General features: G+C 43.2%; 1 protein-coding gene across 1 annotated transcript in view; it reads left to right on the top strand.

Moving 5' to 3' along the window:
* Positions 1-8,066: 8,066 nt before the first annotated feature.
* The window catches only part of LOC124789247 (polyglutamylase complex subunit TTLL1-like), a gene marked incomplete at its 3' end in the record, with an annotated part of 91,843 nt that continues 79,313 nt past the window's right edge, over positions 8,067-20,596 (top strand). The window contains exon 1 of the mRNA XM_047256542.1: positions 8,067-8,095. Coding sequence (XP_047112498.1) covers positions 8,082-8,095 — 14 coding nt within the window. The remainder of the gene's footprint in view (positions 8,096-20,596) is intronic.

The following is a 20,596-nucleotide window of genomic DNA, read 5'->3' on the forward strand; positions in this document are numbered from 1 at the left end:
GCAGAGGCCATTCTTTGAGTTTTGTGGTGGTCGGTAAGAATTTTGGGCACCCATCGTGCACAGAACTTACGGTAACCCAATCTTGCTGTCACTATCTCGTACAAGAGAGTCTTAGAAATCTGTGGAAAACCAGTAGACAACTCCGACATTGAGAAACGTCGATTTTCACGAACTTTTGCATCAACTGTCTGAACGAGTTCGTCAGTCACCAATGATGGTCTACCACTCCTCTCTTCATCATGAACGTTTTCTCGTCCACTTTTAAATAAACGTACCCATTCACGGACAACTCCTTCACTCATAACTCTTGGTCCGTACACGGCACAAAGCTCACGATGAATAGCTGCTGCAGAATATCCTTTGGCTGTAAAAAACCTTATGACAGCACGCACTTCACATTTGGCGGGGTTTTCTATTGAAGCACACATTTCAAACTGCCACAAAAACTAAACTAGCGGAGGTACGACGTTCACTCGACCACGGCTTGATGCCGACTGACCTGTTGAGTGCGTGAACGCACAGATGGCGTCGCTACTCCCCCCACAACCCGCACTGTGACCAATCGGAGGTTACTTTCTGAACCGCCCTCGTGTAAGGGAAAATGAATTGAAGTTTGTGTTGGGAAGGGCATTCACCTTAGATAGTTCGTGCAGCAATGTTAATGATCATATTGTGGTGGTGCAATGGTTAGAATTTCTGCGTGGTAAGCATGAAGACCCGCGTTCGAGTCCCGGCCGCTGTACAAATTTTAATTCATTTCGTCTGCTTCGATCATTATTGGCATAGGAAGTAATTTGGGGTGTCGACAATGCAAGAGTATTTAGGGTCCCCCCCCCCCCCCCCACGAGGTACCGGTAAGCACCCTCTGCAGCACACGCGGTCTCCACACGGCGCTACTGGAAAGAGATGCGGCTCCTTTGTAGTCGCGCTACGCCGCTTTGATCTGCCGCGCCGCCGTTTCCGTTTTGCCATTGAGTTTGAATCAGGTGGATGCCTCTCGTACTGAATAAGAAAAGAGATAATTTAAAAGTCATTCCTGGGTGCTACTTCTTCTCGAAGGAAAAGTAGTTAAAGGTTTATTTAAACGGCAGCCGATTTAGCCAACTGTGTGGCGGCTACAGATGTTTAACTTAACACGTGTCATCAAGCCAGCTGACCTGCGAGTCTTTTTCTCGGTATTGTTTCTGGCGATGTGAGATTCCCACCACAGAGTCATGCTCATTGACACTGACAATGAAAGTAAATTTCCTCTAATCCTGCACTTGTGTGAAGGCTTTGATTTCTTTCCTCTTGTAATCGTTGTTAATTTAGGCTTCGGTATGTCATCTTTGTTACTGCGTTAATACGGAGACAAAAGTTTTCACATACAGTCTTTGTAGAGCTAGAAGATATATTGAATGCATTTTTGGCATTACTGCTAAGGTGTGCAGAATTTTTGATCGGTCTTTGAAAATATCTCCAGAATTTGCTGAAGATTTTATAAATACTTGCTTCGCGTTGCACAATTTTGTTCGTGGTCGAGACACATACGGATCTGACGGCACTCTGAGTGCTTGTGGGTTAATGACGTGTCAACATACCCAACACAAGTGTGAAGAATTGTGACTTTCACCAGTCATCTTCTTGTTTGAGTTTCAAATGTGTATTTATTAATAAGGGTACAGATATTTGAATGGAATAATGCCTATTGACAGTACCACAAAGAAAGTACACTAAATTACAACGCCAGTGGTGTTTGTTGCAGGAGTCTAGTTTAAGTAGTTCACCAGATGTCGTAGTTTGAACAATGTAAACAGCGACAGTCGTATCTTCCCTGTTGTACCACAAACGAATGTGCATTTCACATAGATACGTATGTGCAGCCCTACACAGATGTTACTAAGTTCGAAATGTTCAAATGTGTGTGAAATCTTATGGGAATTAACTGCTAAGGTCATCAGTCCCTAAGCTTACACACTACTTAACCTAAATTATCCTAAGGACAAACACACACACCCATGCCCGAGGGAGGACTCGAACCTCCGCCGGGACTAGCCGCACAGTCCATGACTGCAGCGCCTTAGACCGCTCTGCTAATCCCGCGCGGCTGTTACTAATCCCCGCAGGCAGTAGTACACAGAGAAGTTGCAGCATTAGAAAATTGTAGCGAAATGCAGGAAGATCTGCAGCGGATAGGCATCTGGTGCAGGGAGTGGCAACTGACCCTTAACATAGACAAATGTAATGTATTGCGAATACATAGAAAGAAGGATCCTTTATTGTATGATTATATGATAGCGGAACAAACACTGGTAGCAGTTACTTCTGTAAAATATCTGGGAGTATGCGTACGGAACGATTTGAAGTGGAATGATCACATAAAATTAATTGCTGGTAAGGCGGGTACCAGGTTGAGATTAATTGGGAGAGTCCTTAGAAAATGTAGTCCATCAACAAAGGAGGTGGCTTACAAAACACTCGTTCGACCTATACTTGAGTATTGCTCATCGGTGTGGGATCCGTACCAGATCGGGTTGACGGAGGAGATAGAGAAGATCCAAAGAAGAGCGGCGCGGTTCGTAACAGGGTTATTTGGTAAGCGTGATAGCGTTACGGAGGTGTTTAATAAACTCAAGTGGCAGACTCTGCAAGAGAGGCGCTCTGCATCGGGGTGTAGTTTGCTGTCCAGGTTTCGAGAGGGTGAGTTTCTGGATGAGGTATCGAATATATTGCTTCTCCCTACTTATACCTCCCGAGGAGATCACGAATGTAAAATTAGAGAGATTCGAGCGCGCACGGAGGCTTTCCGTCAGTCGTTCTTCCTGCGAACCATACTGGAACAGGAAAGGGAGGTAATGACAGTGGCACGTAAAGTGCCCTCCGCCACACACCGTTGGGTGGCTTGCGGAGTATAAATGTAGGCGTCGTGTTGTTAAATAGGACATTGCCTAGGACAAACGGAAGACAAAGGCGGATACAGTACCTCTGTGAGATCTGACACGAAAAGAACCATTGTATCCTCAAAGCCTGTGATCGAAATGGCCACCACCAGCGTTAAGTACAAGCTCGCAGTCTGCCATGCAACGATTGCCGCAAACCTACCGCTTCAGCGGAAATTGCAGCACAGGCAGCAGTAATACACCGTTTCATACCATCTGTATTTGTTTGAAGATATTGGCGTGCATTGAAATATCTTTCGGCGTACACGGTACGCGAACGAATGGCATACTTTCTTCATTCACCATAAACCATGAGCATGTCCACTTTTCTCGCTTTGGGAAATACCATCTTCCATGCAAGTGGTACATCGTCCACTATCACACAATAAGTGACAGCGCCGTCGCAATGCAATCTCAGTGTACACATTACACAATGTAAACAACCATAACATCGTCGCCTAGCTTCTAGGCAATAGGTTGAACAAACAACTGTCGTTGTTTATAATGTTCACAATACGACAACTCGTTAACTACTTGTACTACCTTCCTGCAATAAACACCAGTGACATTCTCATTTACACTACTTCTAGGATTTTATTGTCAATGGACATTGTCCCATTTAAAAAATTCTAATTGTTGCAAAAAACTGTACTTCCGGCAACGTCTCAAAATCTGTATACTGCATATACGTGCTCTTGGCTACAATTCAATTCTGTGAAAACTCGTATCAACAGCGCCTTCCATGTCCGATATATTTGCGGTTCAAGTATTAAGTGACTCACTGTGTAGAGGAGACAGCTGTTTCTCTGTATTTATAGAATTCTTGTTACTAGTAAGAGGCGTATTGTTAAACACAACAGCATGATCAGATTATACTTTACTAAAGTAAAGGTTAGCATTTTCTTCCCACGATTTTTTCAGTTTCTTTCTCAAAAGTTATTTATCTGCAGTGCGACAGTTACTTATTCACATAATACGAGGGTTGTCCAGAAAGTAAGTTGCGATCGCTCGCGTAATGGAAACCACAGTAAAACCAGAAACGTTTTATTTGCAACAGTTAGGTACACCTTCCACGTACTTCTCCACATAGTCGCCGCTCCAACTTCGATTGTTGTCGTAGTGTTGTATCAACTTTTCAATATCATCGTCATAGAAAGCAGCCATCTGTGCTTTCGGCCAGTCTGCAGGTCGTTGTATGTGGAAAAATTTTGTCTTCATAGCCAGCGGTTCTTGTGAGCAGAGATGAGACTCAGGGGGAGCCAATTACGGACTGTATTGTGGGTGATAAGAAACTTCTCATCGGAAACGCTGCAGGAGCGCCTTAATTGCCCCTGCAGTGTATGGCCGAGAATCGGCATGAAGAAGGAATTGCTCGACAGTTGTGTTATGTGGGCTGCATGACAGAGGCGAAATCTCCAACACGCCCTCATACATGGCGGGAGTCGCTATTCCCTACGCATATTTACGTGCTCACTGTTTACTCAGAACTGAGAAGAGCGACGCAACACGATCGACGGGCATACTAAAGACACTACCCAACACATCTGAGCAAAGCTTTACCGGATTTACCCAGTGGTTTCCATTTCGCGACCGATCGGAACTTACTTTCTGGACAACCCTCGTAAATTTTATGTTTTCGAAGGTGTGATCAGTTTGTACCTGTGTGAAAATCATAGCTCACTCTGCCTCTAGAGTAAAGCAACTTTATTTTAGTGTTCGGCGGTACACAAGCTGACGCTTACTGCTGCAAGCCCATGCTTGCTGTCATAGTTATATAATACATGCAAAAAGAGTGTGTAAATATCATTGTTTTAGCTGTCGTACCTGGCTGCAGCAATTTTGACCAACACATCTGTTTTCGGACAGCTTCAAGTTTAAATTTATATAACTTACCGTTATCTCGTAATTGTTTAGTGCGTTACTGGATTTGTTTTGCTGCTACTGTTCACACGTAGCAAAAGAAGCTAGGGTTTCCTCGTTGTTTCGTTCGTGTATTCTAACGCAACGAAGGTACAAGCGAAATTGAAAAAGATGTAAAAAGGAGATTTTCGAAAGATTAACTAGCCATCAGGGAAGGACTAAAGCGTGACATGTAATCGATTCATATCACATACCAAAAAATCCCATCTGTTTATTTAAGACTTAAGTTTTATTTTTTTTCGCGGCTTCAAGCTTTCGCTATACAGTCAGATCATCCATACAGATGACAATTGTTACAGGTTATTGCCATTACAGTACCGTCGTCATGTTTGATGTGGGTATCGTTTCGATTTTAAATGTAGATGTCTGCATACACAGTACACATTAAGAACAAAGACCGCAATCACAACAGCAGGTACAAACCTCTCTGGGCAGATCACAAACTCAACTCAAAGGGGTGTGAATAAAGCTGTAGTGCACACCAGGTGATAAGTGAATCACATACGTACAAGGGGCGTTCAATAAGCAATGCAGTATAGCTTCTTCCTCTGCCAATTTCGGTTGCAAAAATGTGGAATTTGTTGTTGGACATAGTGGAATATTTCCACTTCAGCCCGTATAGTTTAATTACGTTCTGGGCGCCTGCAACGGAGGAGCGTCCCAAACAGAGAGCTGGCACTGAGTTGGCAGTGGTGGAAAACCAGAGCATTGCAGACATTCATGGGCGCTTGCAGCATGTCTGCAGAGACCTGGCAGTGAACACAAGCACAACGAGTCGTGGGGCGTGGAGTCTGTCACTGCACAAACCTGTCCGATCTGCCGCGTGCCAGTCGGCCGCACACAGCTCAGACTCCTACAATGTTGGAGCGTGCGGACACTCTCATTCGAGGTGATCGACGTATCACATCAAACACCTCGTTGCACAACTGGACGTCTGTGCTGGCAGTGTTGACACCCGCATCCACCACTTGGGGTACTCATAGGCGTGTCCTGCTGGGTTCCTCACCACCTAAGGGGAGACCACAAAGAGCAACAAAGGAACATTGCTTGCATCTTACGAGGCTGATCGGCACAATTTTTGGTCTAATGTCGTCACAGACGATGACACATGGGTTCATCACTTCGAACTGGAAACAAAACTCCAGTCCACGGACTGCGGCCTCGCGACTTCTCCTCCGGAGAGAAAGTTGCTGGTATACACTACATCTACATCAGCACCTACATCAACACTCCGCAAGCCACCTGACGGTGTGTGGCGGAGGGTACTTCTGGTACCACCCATTCCGTTGGTGAGTGGCGAGTGAGAAGCATGATTGTTGGTAAGCCTCTGTATAAGCTCTAATTTCTTGAGTATTCTTGTCATGCTCCTTTCGTGAGACGTATATGAGAGGAAGTGATGTATTGTTCAGGTCTTCCCGGAAAGTACGTTCTCGAAATTTCAATTCTACACTCTTCGTTGGATCGTCTCTATCTTCTCTATCAATCCTACATGATAACGACCCTAGATTGATGAACAACGCTCAAGAACCTGTCGAACAAGCGCATTGTATGCCACACGCTTATTGGATGAATTGCATTTGCTTAAGATTCTTCCTATGCATCTCAGTCAGGCATCTGCTTTTCCTATGTTTGTTTTATCTGGTCATTCCACACAATGTCGCTCTGGACAGATACTTCTGAATATTTTGCGGTGGTTGCTGTAACTACCTAAAATAGAGTATAAACAGTAGTGCCCCAGGTTTTGTCTGCCATATTCCACAACACACTCAAACACTCCCTGGTCCGTAGGCACATGCTACTGGTTCCTCGGACGCTCCGTAGTCCAGCATTGTCTTCTGGCTTCCTGGTTGCCACGGACGACTATCCTTTTCTGAGGACACATCGTCGTTGCCGGTGAGGAGCGCAATAACATACCGGCCGACGTCACCCTGGTCCTCGATCCAGTTGCTTGGATGGCGGGTGACGGCCCGCTGCTGTGTTCCCACTCTGACTGTGATCACCCTGCATGCTATGTTGGCTGCTCGTCTGCTGCAACTGTTCACATCAGCAGTCTTCGCTGCGTTGATTCACGATATTCCGTTGCGACCACCTATAGGGTTACGAATGTAATCGCTGAAACAGATTCTTTCAACCGTTGTCATTTCTTGTTGAATGTCCATTCCAACCGCCATGGGTAGTACACATTTCTGGGGAGTGCTCACTAACTAGTGGATGATCATATCAAGACTGATTGACGGATGATTCATCTGAGTTCATTTCAGAGGAATGTCGAGTCATGATTAGAAACTTAACTCTGCAAACCAATGTGCCACATTTGCTGCAGTCACCAGCAGACGCCTACTGCAGCGGCAACTCCGCAGACAGACCAGCGATGCGGGTTGCCTACTCCGCTGCGAAGTCTGGCCGACCCAAGAGTGTTTACAAGCAAGTACCACAGTTGACAACAAACACGTGGATACGGCCAACGTCCATCAGAGGGCATCAACCATCAGCAGAGGAAGGGATCGCGACAATTGACGAACTATTTCCTGGCGATCACGTGTGTGCAAATACTCCCGTAAATATCCTTCCGCCCAGCTATTCAGCAGGCAGTTCTCGACTCGCCGAGTGCGGAGAAGATCGTCCGGTCCAGCGGTGTGCCACCGCGACCATCCTCTCTTCCGCAGCGATTGTGAGACGCCGCTTCCGTCGCGTTAGGCTGTCCACCAGCTGCTAACAGCCGACTTCGACGTGGAACTGTTGTACGGGTACGGAGTCGAAGGGAACTCTGATTATAGAAATTAGTTGTTTTTTGCTACATCTGCAGAAGGGATCCTTATTGTTTAGTTGGTTTTAAAGAGTGTGTTACTGTTGGTGGCTTATTGTAATTACCTTAATAAATAATATAATAAATAAGTTGGCAAAATGAGGTGTTCTTGCTCTTTAAATTTAGCAGTGGCGACGAGCTCTAATTCCTGCTGTGCTCCATTGTTTGTTGACATGGCTGAAGGTTCCCTTAATAAATAAGTTGTCAAAACGAGTTGTTGGATTTAGCAACATCTGTGTCAGTCATGCTGTGGAAAGGGTTCATCCGCGTCTGATATGCTTTCAGTGCTGTATTATGTATGGTCTTGCATAGTGTTTGGTATTGTAACAAGTGAAGTAAGCAATATCAGCTCTAACCTTTCCTGAGACTACTTTTCTTCTTACAGGGCTGGAACGCAGACATGTCGCAACCTCTTCAGTGTGGACAGTGGCTACAGAATGAACGACAACCAGTTAAGTAACTGCATCTTCACCCACCAAGTGCCAGCTGTGCATCAAAAAGCTACTGATGCTAATGAGGAATATAGAAGAAACTAACGCATGTAGTATTTTGTCAAAACACTTTTCTGCTAGACGGCAATGGAGGAAAAGCAACTTTTCTCACAAAGTCAGCACGACTCCAGGAAAAATATGGATTAGAGCATGTTCCGAATCCACCCTTCACCTTTAACCAGTGACGTTATATTTCGACTAAATAGTATAGTTTATAAGAGTCACTAAGACAACCACAGGCTATATTTAATAACGGGCAGATTACGTCTTTCAAGATGGCGGCCACAAGATGGACCATTACCATCGAAAATAGACATAAACATGCAGAATATGCTGTAAGACAAATAAACAACGCACCACAAAAGAATTATCCGAATGGGACGTAAATTGTTAGATGTAATGGGCATGCACAGACAAACAGTTGGTTACAATTTCAAAAAAAATGGGTATTTCTTCAAGAGAAACAGCGTCACAAAATGAGCAAGTCAATAACGTGTTGGTCCATCTCAGGCACTTACGAAAGCAGTTACTCGTCCAGGCATTGATTGACAGAGTTGTTGGATGTTCTCCTGAGTGATATCGTGCCAAATTATTTTCACTTGGCGTGTCAGGTCGTCAAAATCCCAAGCTGGTTCGAGGGCCCTACCCTTAATGCTCCAGTGTTTAATTCGGGAGAGATCCGATGGACTGTCTGGCCGAGGCAGGGTTTGGCAAGCACGAAGACAAGCGATAGAAACTCTCGCCGTTTCGGGCGCGCGTTATCTTGCTTGAGTGTAAGCCTAGGATGGCTTGCCATAGAGGACGACAGAAGTCGAAGCACCGCCGTGCTCTAAGGGTGCCACGGATGGTAACCAAAGCGGTCTTCCTATGAAAAGAAGTTGCACTCCAGACCATCAGTCGTGACTGTCCGCCCGTATGGTGGGTGACACTCAGGTTAGTACCCCACCGCTGTCCGGACTCGTCTACGTCCTGGAAACTCACTGACTGACGTCTGATGTCAACAACCAACGCCCAGTCTCTCTTCTGACTGCCTTATCCAAATTTCTTGAAAAAGTAATGTATTATACAGTAGCTTCACACCTTTGTAAGAACAAAGTTTTAACAAAATGTCAGTTTGGTTTCCAGAAAGGTTTTTCAACGGAAAATGCTATATATAGTTTCACTAATCAATTTTTAAATGCTCTGAGTAACCGGAAGTCACCCGTCGGGATTTTTATGTGATCTTCAAAGGCTTTTGATTGTGTAAATCATGGAATGCTTCTACATAAGCTCAAGTACTGTGGTATGAATGGGACAGCGTTCAAATGGTTTAAATCGTATCTAACTGGAAGAGTGCAGAAAGATGAAATACGCAGTTCACACAATATGCAAAAAACTGGTGATTTCTCAAACTGGGGAACAATCAAGAATGGGTTTCCGCAAAGTTGGGTCTTGGGTCCTCTGCTGTTCTTCGTATATATTAATGACATGCCGTTCTATATTCGCGAAGATGCAAAGCTCGTACTTTTTGCCGATGATACAAATATAGCTATCACACCCAACAGATAAGAATTAACTGGTGAAATTGTAAACGATGTTTTTCAGAAAATCATTACGTGGTTCTCTGCAATTGGGCTCTCATTAAACTTTGACAAAACACAGTATATACAGTTCCACACAGTAAATGGAACGACACCATTAATAAATGTAGACTTCGATCAGAAATCGGTAGCTAAGGTAGAATATTAAAAATTTTTAGGTGTATACATTGATGAGGGGTTGAACTAGAAAAACAGACTGAGGATCTGCTGAAACGTTTGAGTTCAGCTACTTATGCTATTAGGGTCATTGCAAATTTTGGCGATATACATCTCAATAAATTAGCTTACCACACCTATTTTCATTCTCTGCTTTTGTATGGCATCACACTCTGGGGTAACTCCTCATTGAGTAAAAGAGTGTTCATTGCACAAAAGCGTGTAATCAGAATAATTGCTGGAGCTCATCCAAGATCATCCTGCAGACACTTATTTAAAGAGCTAGAAATCTTCACTGTAGCCTCACAATATATATATTCACTTATGAAATTTGTTATTAACAATCCGAACAAAGTCGAAAGTAATAGCAGTGTACATGGCTACAACACTAGGAAAAAGGATGATCTTCACTACTCAAGGTTAAATCTAACTTTGGCTCAGAAAGGGGTAAATTATGCTGCCACAAAAGTCTTTGGTCACTTACCTAATAGCATCAAAAGTCTGACAGATAGCCATATAGAATTTAAAAGGAAATTAAAAGAATTTCTGAATGGAAACTCCTTCTACTCATCAGATGAATTTTTGGATATAGTGAGTGGGTAATTTCCCCAACCCCGACAAAAAAATTAAAAATATTAAGTCTCATGTAATATTTTATGTAATGTAATACACTACTGTCCATTAAAATTGCTACACCAATAAGAAATAGAGATGATAAACTGGTATTCATCATCATCATCATCATCATCATCATCATTTAAGACTGATTATGCCTTTCAGCGTTCAGTCTGGAGCATAGTCCCCTTTATAAAATTCCTCCATGATCCCCTATTCAGTGCTAACATTGGTGCCTCTTCTGATGTTAAACCTATTACTTCAAAATCATTCTTAACCGAATCCAGGTACCTTCTCCTTGGTCTGCCCCGACTCCTCCTACCCTCTACTGCTGAACCCATGAGTCTCTTAGGCAACCTTGCTTCTCCCATGCGTGTAACATGACCCCACCATCTAAGCCTGTTCGCCCTGACTGTTACATCTATAGAGTTCATTCCCAGTTTTTCTTTGATTTCCTCATTGTGGACACCCTCCTGCCATTGTTCCCATCTACTAGTACCTGCAATCATCCTAGCTACTTTCATATCCGTAACCTCAACCTTATTGATAAGGTAACCTGAATCCACCCAGCTTTCGCTCCCATACAACAAAGTTGGTCGAAAGATTGAACGGTGCACAGATAACTTAGTCTTGGTACTGACTTCCTTCTTGCAGAAGAGAGTAGATCGTAGCTGAGCGCTCACTGCATTAGCCTTGCTACACCTCGCTTCCAGTTCTTTCACTATGTTGCCATCCTGTGAGAATATGCATCCTAAGTACTTGAAACCGTCCACCTGTTCTAACTTTGTTCCTCCTGTTTGGCACTCAATCCGTTTATATTTCTTTCCCACTGATATTACTTTCGTTTTGGAGATGCTAATCTTCATACCATAGTCCTTACATTTCTGATCTAGCTCTGAAATATTACTCTGCAAACTTTCAATCGAATCTGCCATCACAACTAAGTCATCCGCATATGCAAGACTGCTTATTTTGTGTTCACATATCTTAATCTCACCCAGCTAGTCTATTGTTTTCAATATATGATCCATAAATAATATGAACAACAGTGGAGACAGGTTGCAGCCTTGTCTTACCCCTGAAACTACTCTGAACCATGGACTCAGTTTACCGTCAACTCTAACTGCTGCCTGACTATCCATGTAAAGACCTTTAATTGCTTGCAAAAGTTTGCCTCCTATTCCATAATCTCGTAGAACAGACAATAACTTCCTCCTAGGAACCCGGTCATATGCCTTTTCTAGATCTATAAAGCATAGATACAATTCCTTGTTCCACTCATAACACTTGTCCATTATTTGTCGTAAGCTAAAGATCTGGTCCTGACAACCTCTAAGTGGCCTAAACTCACACTGATTTTCATCCGATTGCTCCTCAACTAATACTCGCACTTTCCTTTCAACAATACCTGAGAAGATTTTACCCACAACGCTGATTAAAGAGATACCTCTGTAGTTGTTACAATCTTTTCTGTTTCGATGTTTAAAGATTGGTGTGGTTACTGCTTTTGTCCAGTCTGATGGAACCTGTCCCGACTCCCAGGCCATTTCAATTATCCTGTGTAGCCATTTAAGACCTGACATTCCACTGCACTTGATGAGTTCCGACTTAATTTCATTCACCCCAGCTGCTTTATTGCACTGCAATCTATTGACCATTTTCTCCACTTCCTCAAACGTGATCCTATTTCCATCATCATTCCTATCCCATTCTACCTCGAAATCTGAAACATTACTGATCGTATTTTCACCTACATTGAGCAACTCTTCAAAATATTCCCTCCATCTGCCCAAGGCATCCACAGGATTCACCAGCAGTTTTCCTGACCTGTCCAAAATACTTGTCATTTCCTTCTTACCTCCCTTTCGAAGACTGCTAATTACGCTCCAGAATGGTTTTCCAGCAGCTTGACCCAATGTCTCCAACCTGTTTCCAAAGTCTTCCCAAGATTTCTTCTTGGATGCTGCAATTATCTGTTTGGCTTTGTTTCTTTCTTCAACATAACTTTCTCTGTCTATCTGAGTTCTAGTATGTAGCCATTTTTTATACGCCTTCTTTTTCCTTTTACAGGCTGCCTTGACTGTGTCATTCCACCAAGCTGTTTGCTTCCTCCTACTTTTACACACTACCGTTCCAAGACATTCTTTAGCCACTTCTAGTACTGTGTCCCTGTACCTTGTCCATTCCTTTTCCAATGACTGTAATTGACTACATTCAACTAACTGGTACCTTTCAGAGATCGCTGTTATGTACTTGTGCCTGATTTCCTTATGCTGAAGTTTCTCCACTCTTATCCTCCTACATATGGACCTGACCTCCTGCACTTTCGGCCTCGCAATCCCAATTTCACTGCAGATTAAATAATGATCAGTGTCATCAAAGAATCCCCTGAATACACGTGTGTCCCTCACAGCCTTCCTGGATTCATGATCTGTTATTGTATAGTCAATGACAGATCTGGTTCTCCTGCTTTCCCAAGTATACCGGTGAATGTTCTTATGTTTAAAAAAGGAGTTTGTGATTACTAAGCCCATACTGGCACAGAAATCCAAGAGTTGCTGTCCGTTCCTGTTGGCCTCCATATCCTCTCCAAATTTACCCATAACCTTTTCATACCCTTCTGTTCGGTTTCCAATCCTGGCGTTAAAATCACCCATGAGCAGAACACTGTCCTTGTCCTTTACTCTAACAACTACATCACTGAGTGCCTCATAAAAACTATCCATCTTATCATGATCAGTCCCTTCACAATGCGAATATACTGACACAATCCTAATTTTCTTGCTAGACACTGTCAAATCTATCCACATCAGTCGTTCGTTTACATACCTTATTGCAACTACGCTGGGTTCCATTTCTTTCCTGATGTAAAGCCCTACACCCCATTGTGCTATTCCTGCTTTGACTCCTGACAAGTAGACCTTGTATTCTCCCACTTCTTCTTCTTTCTCATCCCTTACCCGAATGTCACTAACAGCTAAAATGTCCAGCCCCATCTTACTTGCAGCCTCTGCCAGCTCTACCTCCTTCCAAGAGTAGCCCCCATTGATATTAATAGCTCCCCATCTCATTACCATTTGTTTGCCAAGTCGTATCTTAGGAGTCCCTGGTTTGTCAGTTAGAGGTGAGACTCCGTCACCTCCAAAGGTCCGAGGCATTTTGCTCTGATTGTTGCCAGCATCATATTTAAAGTACCAGGGAAGCAGGTTGCTAGCCTTACTTGCCCCGAGTCCCACTGGGTTTTACCCGTAACGGCTGAGGGACTAACCGGTGGATTTGGTAGTCTTTGCCGTATGAGCACAAAGGTGACCACGACTCAGAATATGTCCGAGATGCCCAGCCTTATTCCAAAGTAACTGGTATCCCGACTGTCAGGACCACTTACTTGGTCACTCAAACGTTGCCCGTGGTTCATGAACTAGGACATGACTACAGGAACTCACACCATGAACCACACTGGTATTCATTCGACAAATATATTATACTAGAACTGACATGTGATTACATTTTCACGCAATTTGGGTGCATAGATCCTGAGAAATCAGTACCCACAACAACCACCTCTGGCCGTAATAACGGGCTTGATAGGCCTGAGCATTGAGTCAAACAGAGCTTGGATGGCGTGTACAGGTACAGCTGCCCATGCAGCTTCAACACGATTCCACAGTTCATCAAGAGTAGTGGCCGGCATATTGTGACGAGCCAGTTGCTCGGCCACCATTGACCAGACGTTTTCAATTGGTGAGAGATCTGGACAATGTGCTGGCGAGGGCAGGAGTCGAACATTTTCTGTATCCAGAAATGCCCTACAGGACCTGCAACATGCGGTCGTGCATTATCCTGCTGAAATGTAGGGCTTCGCAGGGATCGAATGAAGGGTAAAGCCACGGGTCGTAACACATCTGAAATGTAACGTCCACTGTTCAAAGTGCCGTCAATGCGAACAAGAGGTGACGGAGGCGTGTAACCAATGACACCCCATACCATCACGCCGGGTGATACGCCACGCTTCCAATGTGCGTTCACCGCGATGTCGCCAAACACGGATGCGACCATCATGATGCTGTAAACAGAACATGGATTCATTCGAAAAAATGACGTTTTGCCATTCGTGCACCCAGGTTCGTCGTTGAGTACACCATCGCAGGCGCTCCTGTCTGTGATGCAGCGTCAAGGGTAACCGCAGCCACGGTCTCCGAGCTGATAGTCCATGCTGCTGCAAACGTCGCCGAACTGTTAGTGCAGATGGTTGTTGTCTTGCAAACGTCCCCATCTGCTGACTCAGGGATCGAGCCGTTTCTGCACGATCCGTTACAGCCATGCGGATAAGATGCCAGTCATCTCGACTGCTAGTGATACGAGGCCGCTGGGATCCAGCACGGCGTTCCGTATTACCCTCCTGAACCCACCGATTCCATATTCTGCTAACAGTCATTGGATCTCGATCAACGCGTGCAGCAATGTCGCGATACGATAAACCGGAACCGCGATGGGCTACAATTCGAGCTTTTATCAAAGTCGGAAACTTGATGGTACGCATTTCTCCTCCTTACACGAGGCATCACAACAACGTTTCACCAGGCAACGCCGGTCAACTGCTGTTTGTGTATGAGAAATCGGTTGGGAACTTTCCTCATATCAGCACGTTGTAGGTGTCGCCACCGGCGCCAACCTTTTGCGAATGCTCTGAAAAGCTAATCATTTGCATATCACAGCATCTTCTTCCTGTCGGTTAAATTTCGCGTCTGTAACACGTCATCTTCGTGGTGTAGCAATTTTAATGGCCAGTAGTGTAGTACGTAATATAATTTGGGTCGCGCGCCTCACATTAGTGTGTGCCCACTGATTTCGGGTACGGTCACTGGAGATCAGAAATGAGCTCCGTACACTCAGTTTAAACTCATCAGCGAGTCCTGTGACGTCATCTACGATCTCGCCGTCTCCGTGTGCCCGTACACTCGTCCCCTGAGCTCGCAGTCTACCAGTCACCTGAGCCTGTTGTCGGACACAAGAGTACTCGACTAGCTTAGATAGGAGAGCGAGTACACGAGTTGGCAAGTATAACCGCGGACTCGCGGTGTTGCCACTGCATAAGAAACCTTTCTGAGTGTAATTTCAGCAATTAATCTGTAAATTAGTATTCACTTATTTCACACAATCATGATTTCGGCTTTATATCCATTATAGTCCAAGCTGAAGTGTCAAAGTACATCCGATCTGCCTAAAAGACAGAGACAAGGTGTACATCAAAATAACGTTTGATCGGTTAGCAGTGAATGTTCTCCTGCTTATACCCACATTCACATAGATAAAACTTTTTCGCAAACTGCGATAAATTTATTTCAATATTATTAATGTCGTTTCAAAGAATGCCTAATAGTTACGTTAACATATACGCGCTTTCAAGGCGTTACCGAGTCTCTTAACGACAGTAACAGAAAACATGACTTGAGGTTGAAATGCAGTCTTTAAATTATGATTAATTATTAAATAAATTACATAAATGGATGATAAGCTACACAACTCCTTGTTAGGCCTAACAAGGAGTTGCCATAACGAGATGAATACAGAAATAGGGAGCTTTTTTGTCGTAGGAAAATAACATTAGCGTTGCTCTGTGCCCGGCTTTCGTTTGACTCAGCACATTTGTTTTCTCATGGTCGAAGTGGAATAGAGTAGAATTGAAAGATATATACCACATCAGTTAATAAGTGACGGTACTGATCGCCCCCTGATACACTAAACGGGTCAGAACACCTTTGCGGAGGAACGAAAAAGGCGTCCCAAATTTAAAAGAACGCAAAATCCACAAGATTGGCAAAATTTTACAGAAACTCGAAATTTAGCACGAACTTCATTGCGAGATGCTTTTAATAGTTCCCGCAACGAAAATCTGTCTCGAAATCTGGCAGAAAATCCAGAGAGATTCTGGTCATATGTAAAGTACATCAGAGGCGAGACACAATCAATACCTTCACTGCGCTATAACGACTGTTATGTCACTGATGACAGTGCCACTAAAGAAGAGTCACTGAACACGGTTTTCCGAAACTAGTTCACCAAAGAGGACGAAGTGAATATTCCAGCATCCGAGTCTAGAACCACTGCGAACATGAGTAACTTACAAGCACATATCCTCGGTGTACCGAAGCAGCTTAAATCAGATAATAAATGGAGGCTTGCGGTTCAGATTGCACACCAGCCAGGTTTCTTTCAGAGTATGCTAATATAATAGCTCCATATCTGACAATGATGTACAATCGCTAGCTCATCGAGAGAACTGTACCTAAAGACTGGAAAGTTGCACAAATCACACCAATACCCAAAGAAGGAAACATGAGTAATTCGCTGAATTACAGACGCATATCACTATTGTCGTTTGTAGTGGGGTTTTGGAATGAATGCTAACGACAGGGGTTGTCAAGTTGATTTCCCTTTCTTTTAGATTTCCAGTTGGTTGTAGGTTGCAGTAGTTATGCAGAGATGAAGTGGCTTGCACAGGGTGGAATAGCCAGAAAAACTGAGTCAAACCAGTGTCCGGACTGAAGACCACAACAACAAAAAGAGTAACTACAGCAGTCGAGAGCGATTTGGTACTGTGTAAGGATGTTTATTCTCATATTCTAATTTGTAGTGAGTCGATTCTCAAATCGGCAATGGCACAACAATACATTGGGCCTAAAGTGATTTGCGAGTGAACTCTTGTTGTTGTCTTCAGTCCTGAGACTGGTTTGATTCAGCTCTCCATGCTACTGTATCCTGTGCAAGCTTCTTCATCTCCCAGTACCTACTGCAACCTACATCCTTCTGAATCTGCTTAGTGTATTCATCTCTTGGTCTCCCTCTACGATTTTTACCCTCCGTGCTGCCCTCCAATACTAAATTGGTGATCCCTTGATGTCTCAGAACATGTCCTACCAACCGGTCCCTTCTTCTTGTCAATCTGCGCCACAAACTCCTCCTCTCCCCAATTCTATTCAATACCTCCTCATTAGTTATGTGATCTGCCCATCTAATCTTCAGCATTCTTATGTAGCACCACATTTCGAAAGCTTCTATTCTCTTCTTGTCCAAACTATTGATCGTCCATGTTTCACTTCCATACATGGCTACACTCCATACAAATACTTTCAGAAACGACTTCCTGACACTTAAATCTATACTCGATGTTAACAAATTTCTCTTCTTCAGAAACGCTTTCCTTGCCATTGCCAGTCTACATTTTATATCCTCTCTACATCGACCATCATCAGTTATTTTGCTCCCCAAATAGCAAACCTCCTTTACTACTTTAAGTGTCTCATTTCCCAATCTAATTCCCTTAGCATCACCCGACTTAATTCGACTACATTCCACTATCCTCGTTTTGCTTTTGTTGATGTTCATCTGATATCCTCCTTTCAAGACACTGTCCATTCCGTTCAACTGCTCTTCCAAGTCCTTTGCTGTCTCTGACAGAATTAGAATGTCATCGGCGAACCTCAAGGTTTTTATTTCTTCTCCATGGATTTTAATACCTACTCCGAATTTTTCTTTTGTTTCCTTTACTGCTTGCTCAATATACAGACTGAATAACATTGGGGAGAGGCTACAACCCTGTCTCACTCCCATCCCAACCACTGCTTCCCTTTCATGCCCCTCGACTCTTATAACTGCCATCTGGTTTCTGTACAAATTGTAAATAGCCTTTCGCTCCCTGTATTTTACCCCTGCCACCTTTAAACTTGAAAGAGAGTGAACTATGCGGTACGAAATATGATAACTTTGAACAGTCATGTCCAACTGCAAATTGGGTACTGCTCGGGATAAAGTACCACAAAATGCCGTACAAACATTCACAAGGAACAAAACAAGCCCTGTCATGCTCCGAACATTGATTCGCACTATTAAACTGCTTAGAACTTTGTAACTTGTGACGTGAATCACGTTAACACGATACGTTAGAAAATATCGTTCAAAAGTCAATAAAATGGTCGCTTCACAGTAAAACTAGGCTCCACCGTTAATGCAAAATTACAACGTGAGAGAGCGAATACGTTGTCGTCTGTAAGATAGGCAACCCACTTCGCTGTTGTGCATGCCGTATAATCTCACATCGTGGGCAGTCTTAACCACGCAGTGTAGTGAGGACGTGATCAACCGACATTCCGGTTTATGCTTTGTTCCAAATGCACGCAATTAAGCTGTTATTAAATGATGCAGGTTTCGAGTGGGAATAAAAGCTGACACAGGTTTCCAACATAAATTATTTATTGATTTTATTTGAAATTCATTTACATTTAGGATTCCTGTGATAAACTATTGTCTAACTGCATGACTACTATGCAGTTCACACGTAAGACTTAGACAGGAACATCGTTTTACAGTTCGTCATGTGGAACATACGCCTGGAAGGCGAATAGGGAGTTGGAATATCCGACTCTGCGGCGAATATCGCCTTTTTCTGACATACATACATACATACATATAGGCCGGCCGAGGTGGCCGAGCGTTTCTAGGCGCTACAGTCTGGAACCGCGCGACCGCTACGGTCGCAGGTTCGAATCCTGCCTCGGGCATGGATGTGTGTGATGTCCTTAACACACACACACACACACACACACACACACACACACACACACATTATACATAAACTATTGTTTAATATGGGGATTTATGTGAATATTTAAAATGAATAAAGTGTTGAGATTAAAAGGTTTTAGTTTTTTATTCAATTTAAGAAAGAGAGGCCATCTGTCTCGAAAAAGTTTTATCAGTCTTGTACAGTATTTAGCAGTACAGAAATGACGAATTGAGTCACTTCGGTAGTCCTGAGATCAGCTAACAGTGGAATTTGGAACACTTGGTGAATCATGGAAATTCACACTCCGTGTTTATCGTATCTGGCACATTATCATCGGAATTAAGATTGCTCGCTTTTTCGATTGGGTAGTGCTGACCGACTTGGGTAGAAATTGTCGCATTCTGTTCTTACGAAATATTCTGATCCAGTTCGTTTTCGGATGTTTCTGAGCCTGTGTCGCGTTCTAGCGTTGACAGATCGTTTACGTCAATACCGTATGTATCACCAGAGTCAGTTTCAGATTCAGACTCTTCAGAAAAGATCTCTTATCATGTGCACAGTTCGTCTGTTTTTGTTAGACATATTTGCAGGTATTTCTGCAGCAATTGCACTCTAAAAAACAGCCTTGAGTTAGGACTAGGACTTCCCTGTTGAATGTAATTAGAGAAAATAATTGTAATACCTATCTTCTCAAACTAGCAAACAACAAAGAAGCGATACTAAATGCGAATGAGCTATAATAAATCGAATCGAAATTGGTACTGTGTAAAGTACATATGAATGTACAAGAAATATTTCGAACGAGTAAAACAGTAGTTTATAAGGAAAGAAAACCACATTAAAAAGAACTGTAACCACGTTTGAAAATAAGTAACTTGGTATTTGCGATTTTATGAACAAAATTTTTCATTCCAATTTTCTGCAAGCAAACCCACTAAAACATAAACTAAACTGTAGCGTTGTAAGAAAATGAAACGCCTATTTCCGTCCTAATCTTATTTATTGTGTAGCTACCAGTTTCGGCGCTTCAGTGCGCCACCTTCAACCCTTAGTTGATGCTGAACGGGTTATCACGATCTATATATATGCTGCATTAGTGGCCAACATAACTGGTTTAGGCTGACTGTCTGTAACTGTGATGCCAGCACTGCAACCATCAACTGCAGTTGATGGCTGGAGTGCACTGATGTAGCGTATATATGGATCGTCGTAACACCTTTAGCCTCAACTAAGACCTGAAGATGGCTTATTGAAGCGCCGAAACTGGTAGCTACACAATAAATAAGATCACGAGGTCAGCTGTAAGCGTTTCATTTTCTTACAATAGTGAACGGCCTTTGTCCCCAAGACCTCCAGTCAAAAGGATGGACTTACAAAACTGTAGTAATAGTAGTAGTAGTAGCTTTATTCATCTGTAGATCTCTTTTTACAAGGATATAGCACATCAAAGTATTTACAAATTTAGATAAATTTAAAATAAGCTAATTCGTATACACATGTATTTACAAACTTCTAGTTAGAGACAATCATTGGATTTACTCCTGGTA

Source organism: Schistocerca piceifrons, chromosome 3 (assembly GCF_021461385.2).
Source record: "Schistocerca piceifrons isolate TAMUIC-IGC-003096 chromosome 3, iqSchPice1.1, whole genome shotgun sequence".
Classification (NCBI taxonomy): domain Eukaryota; kingdom Metazoa; phylum Arthropoda; class Insecta; order Orthoptera; family Acrididae; genus Schistocerca; species Schistocerca piceifrons.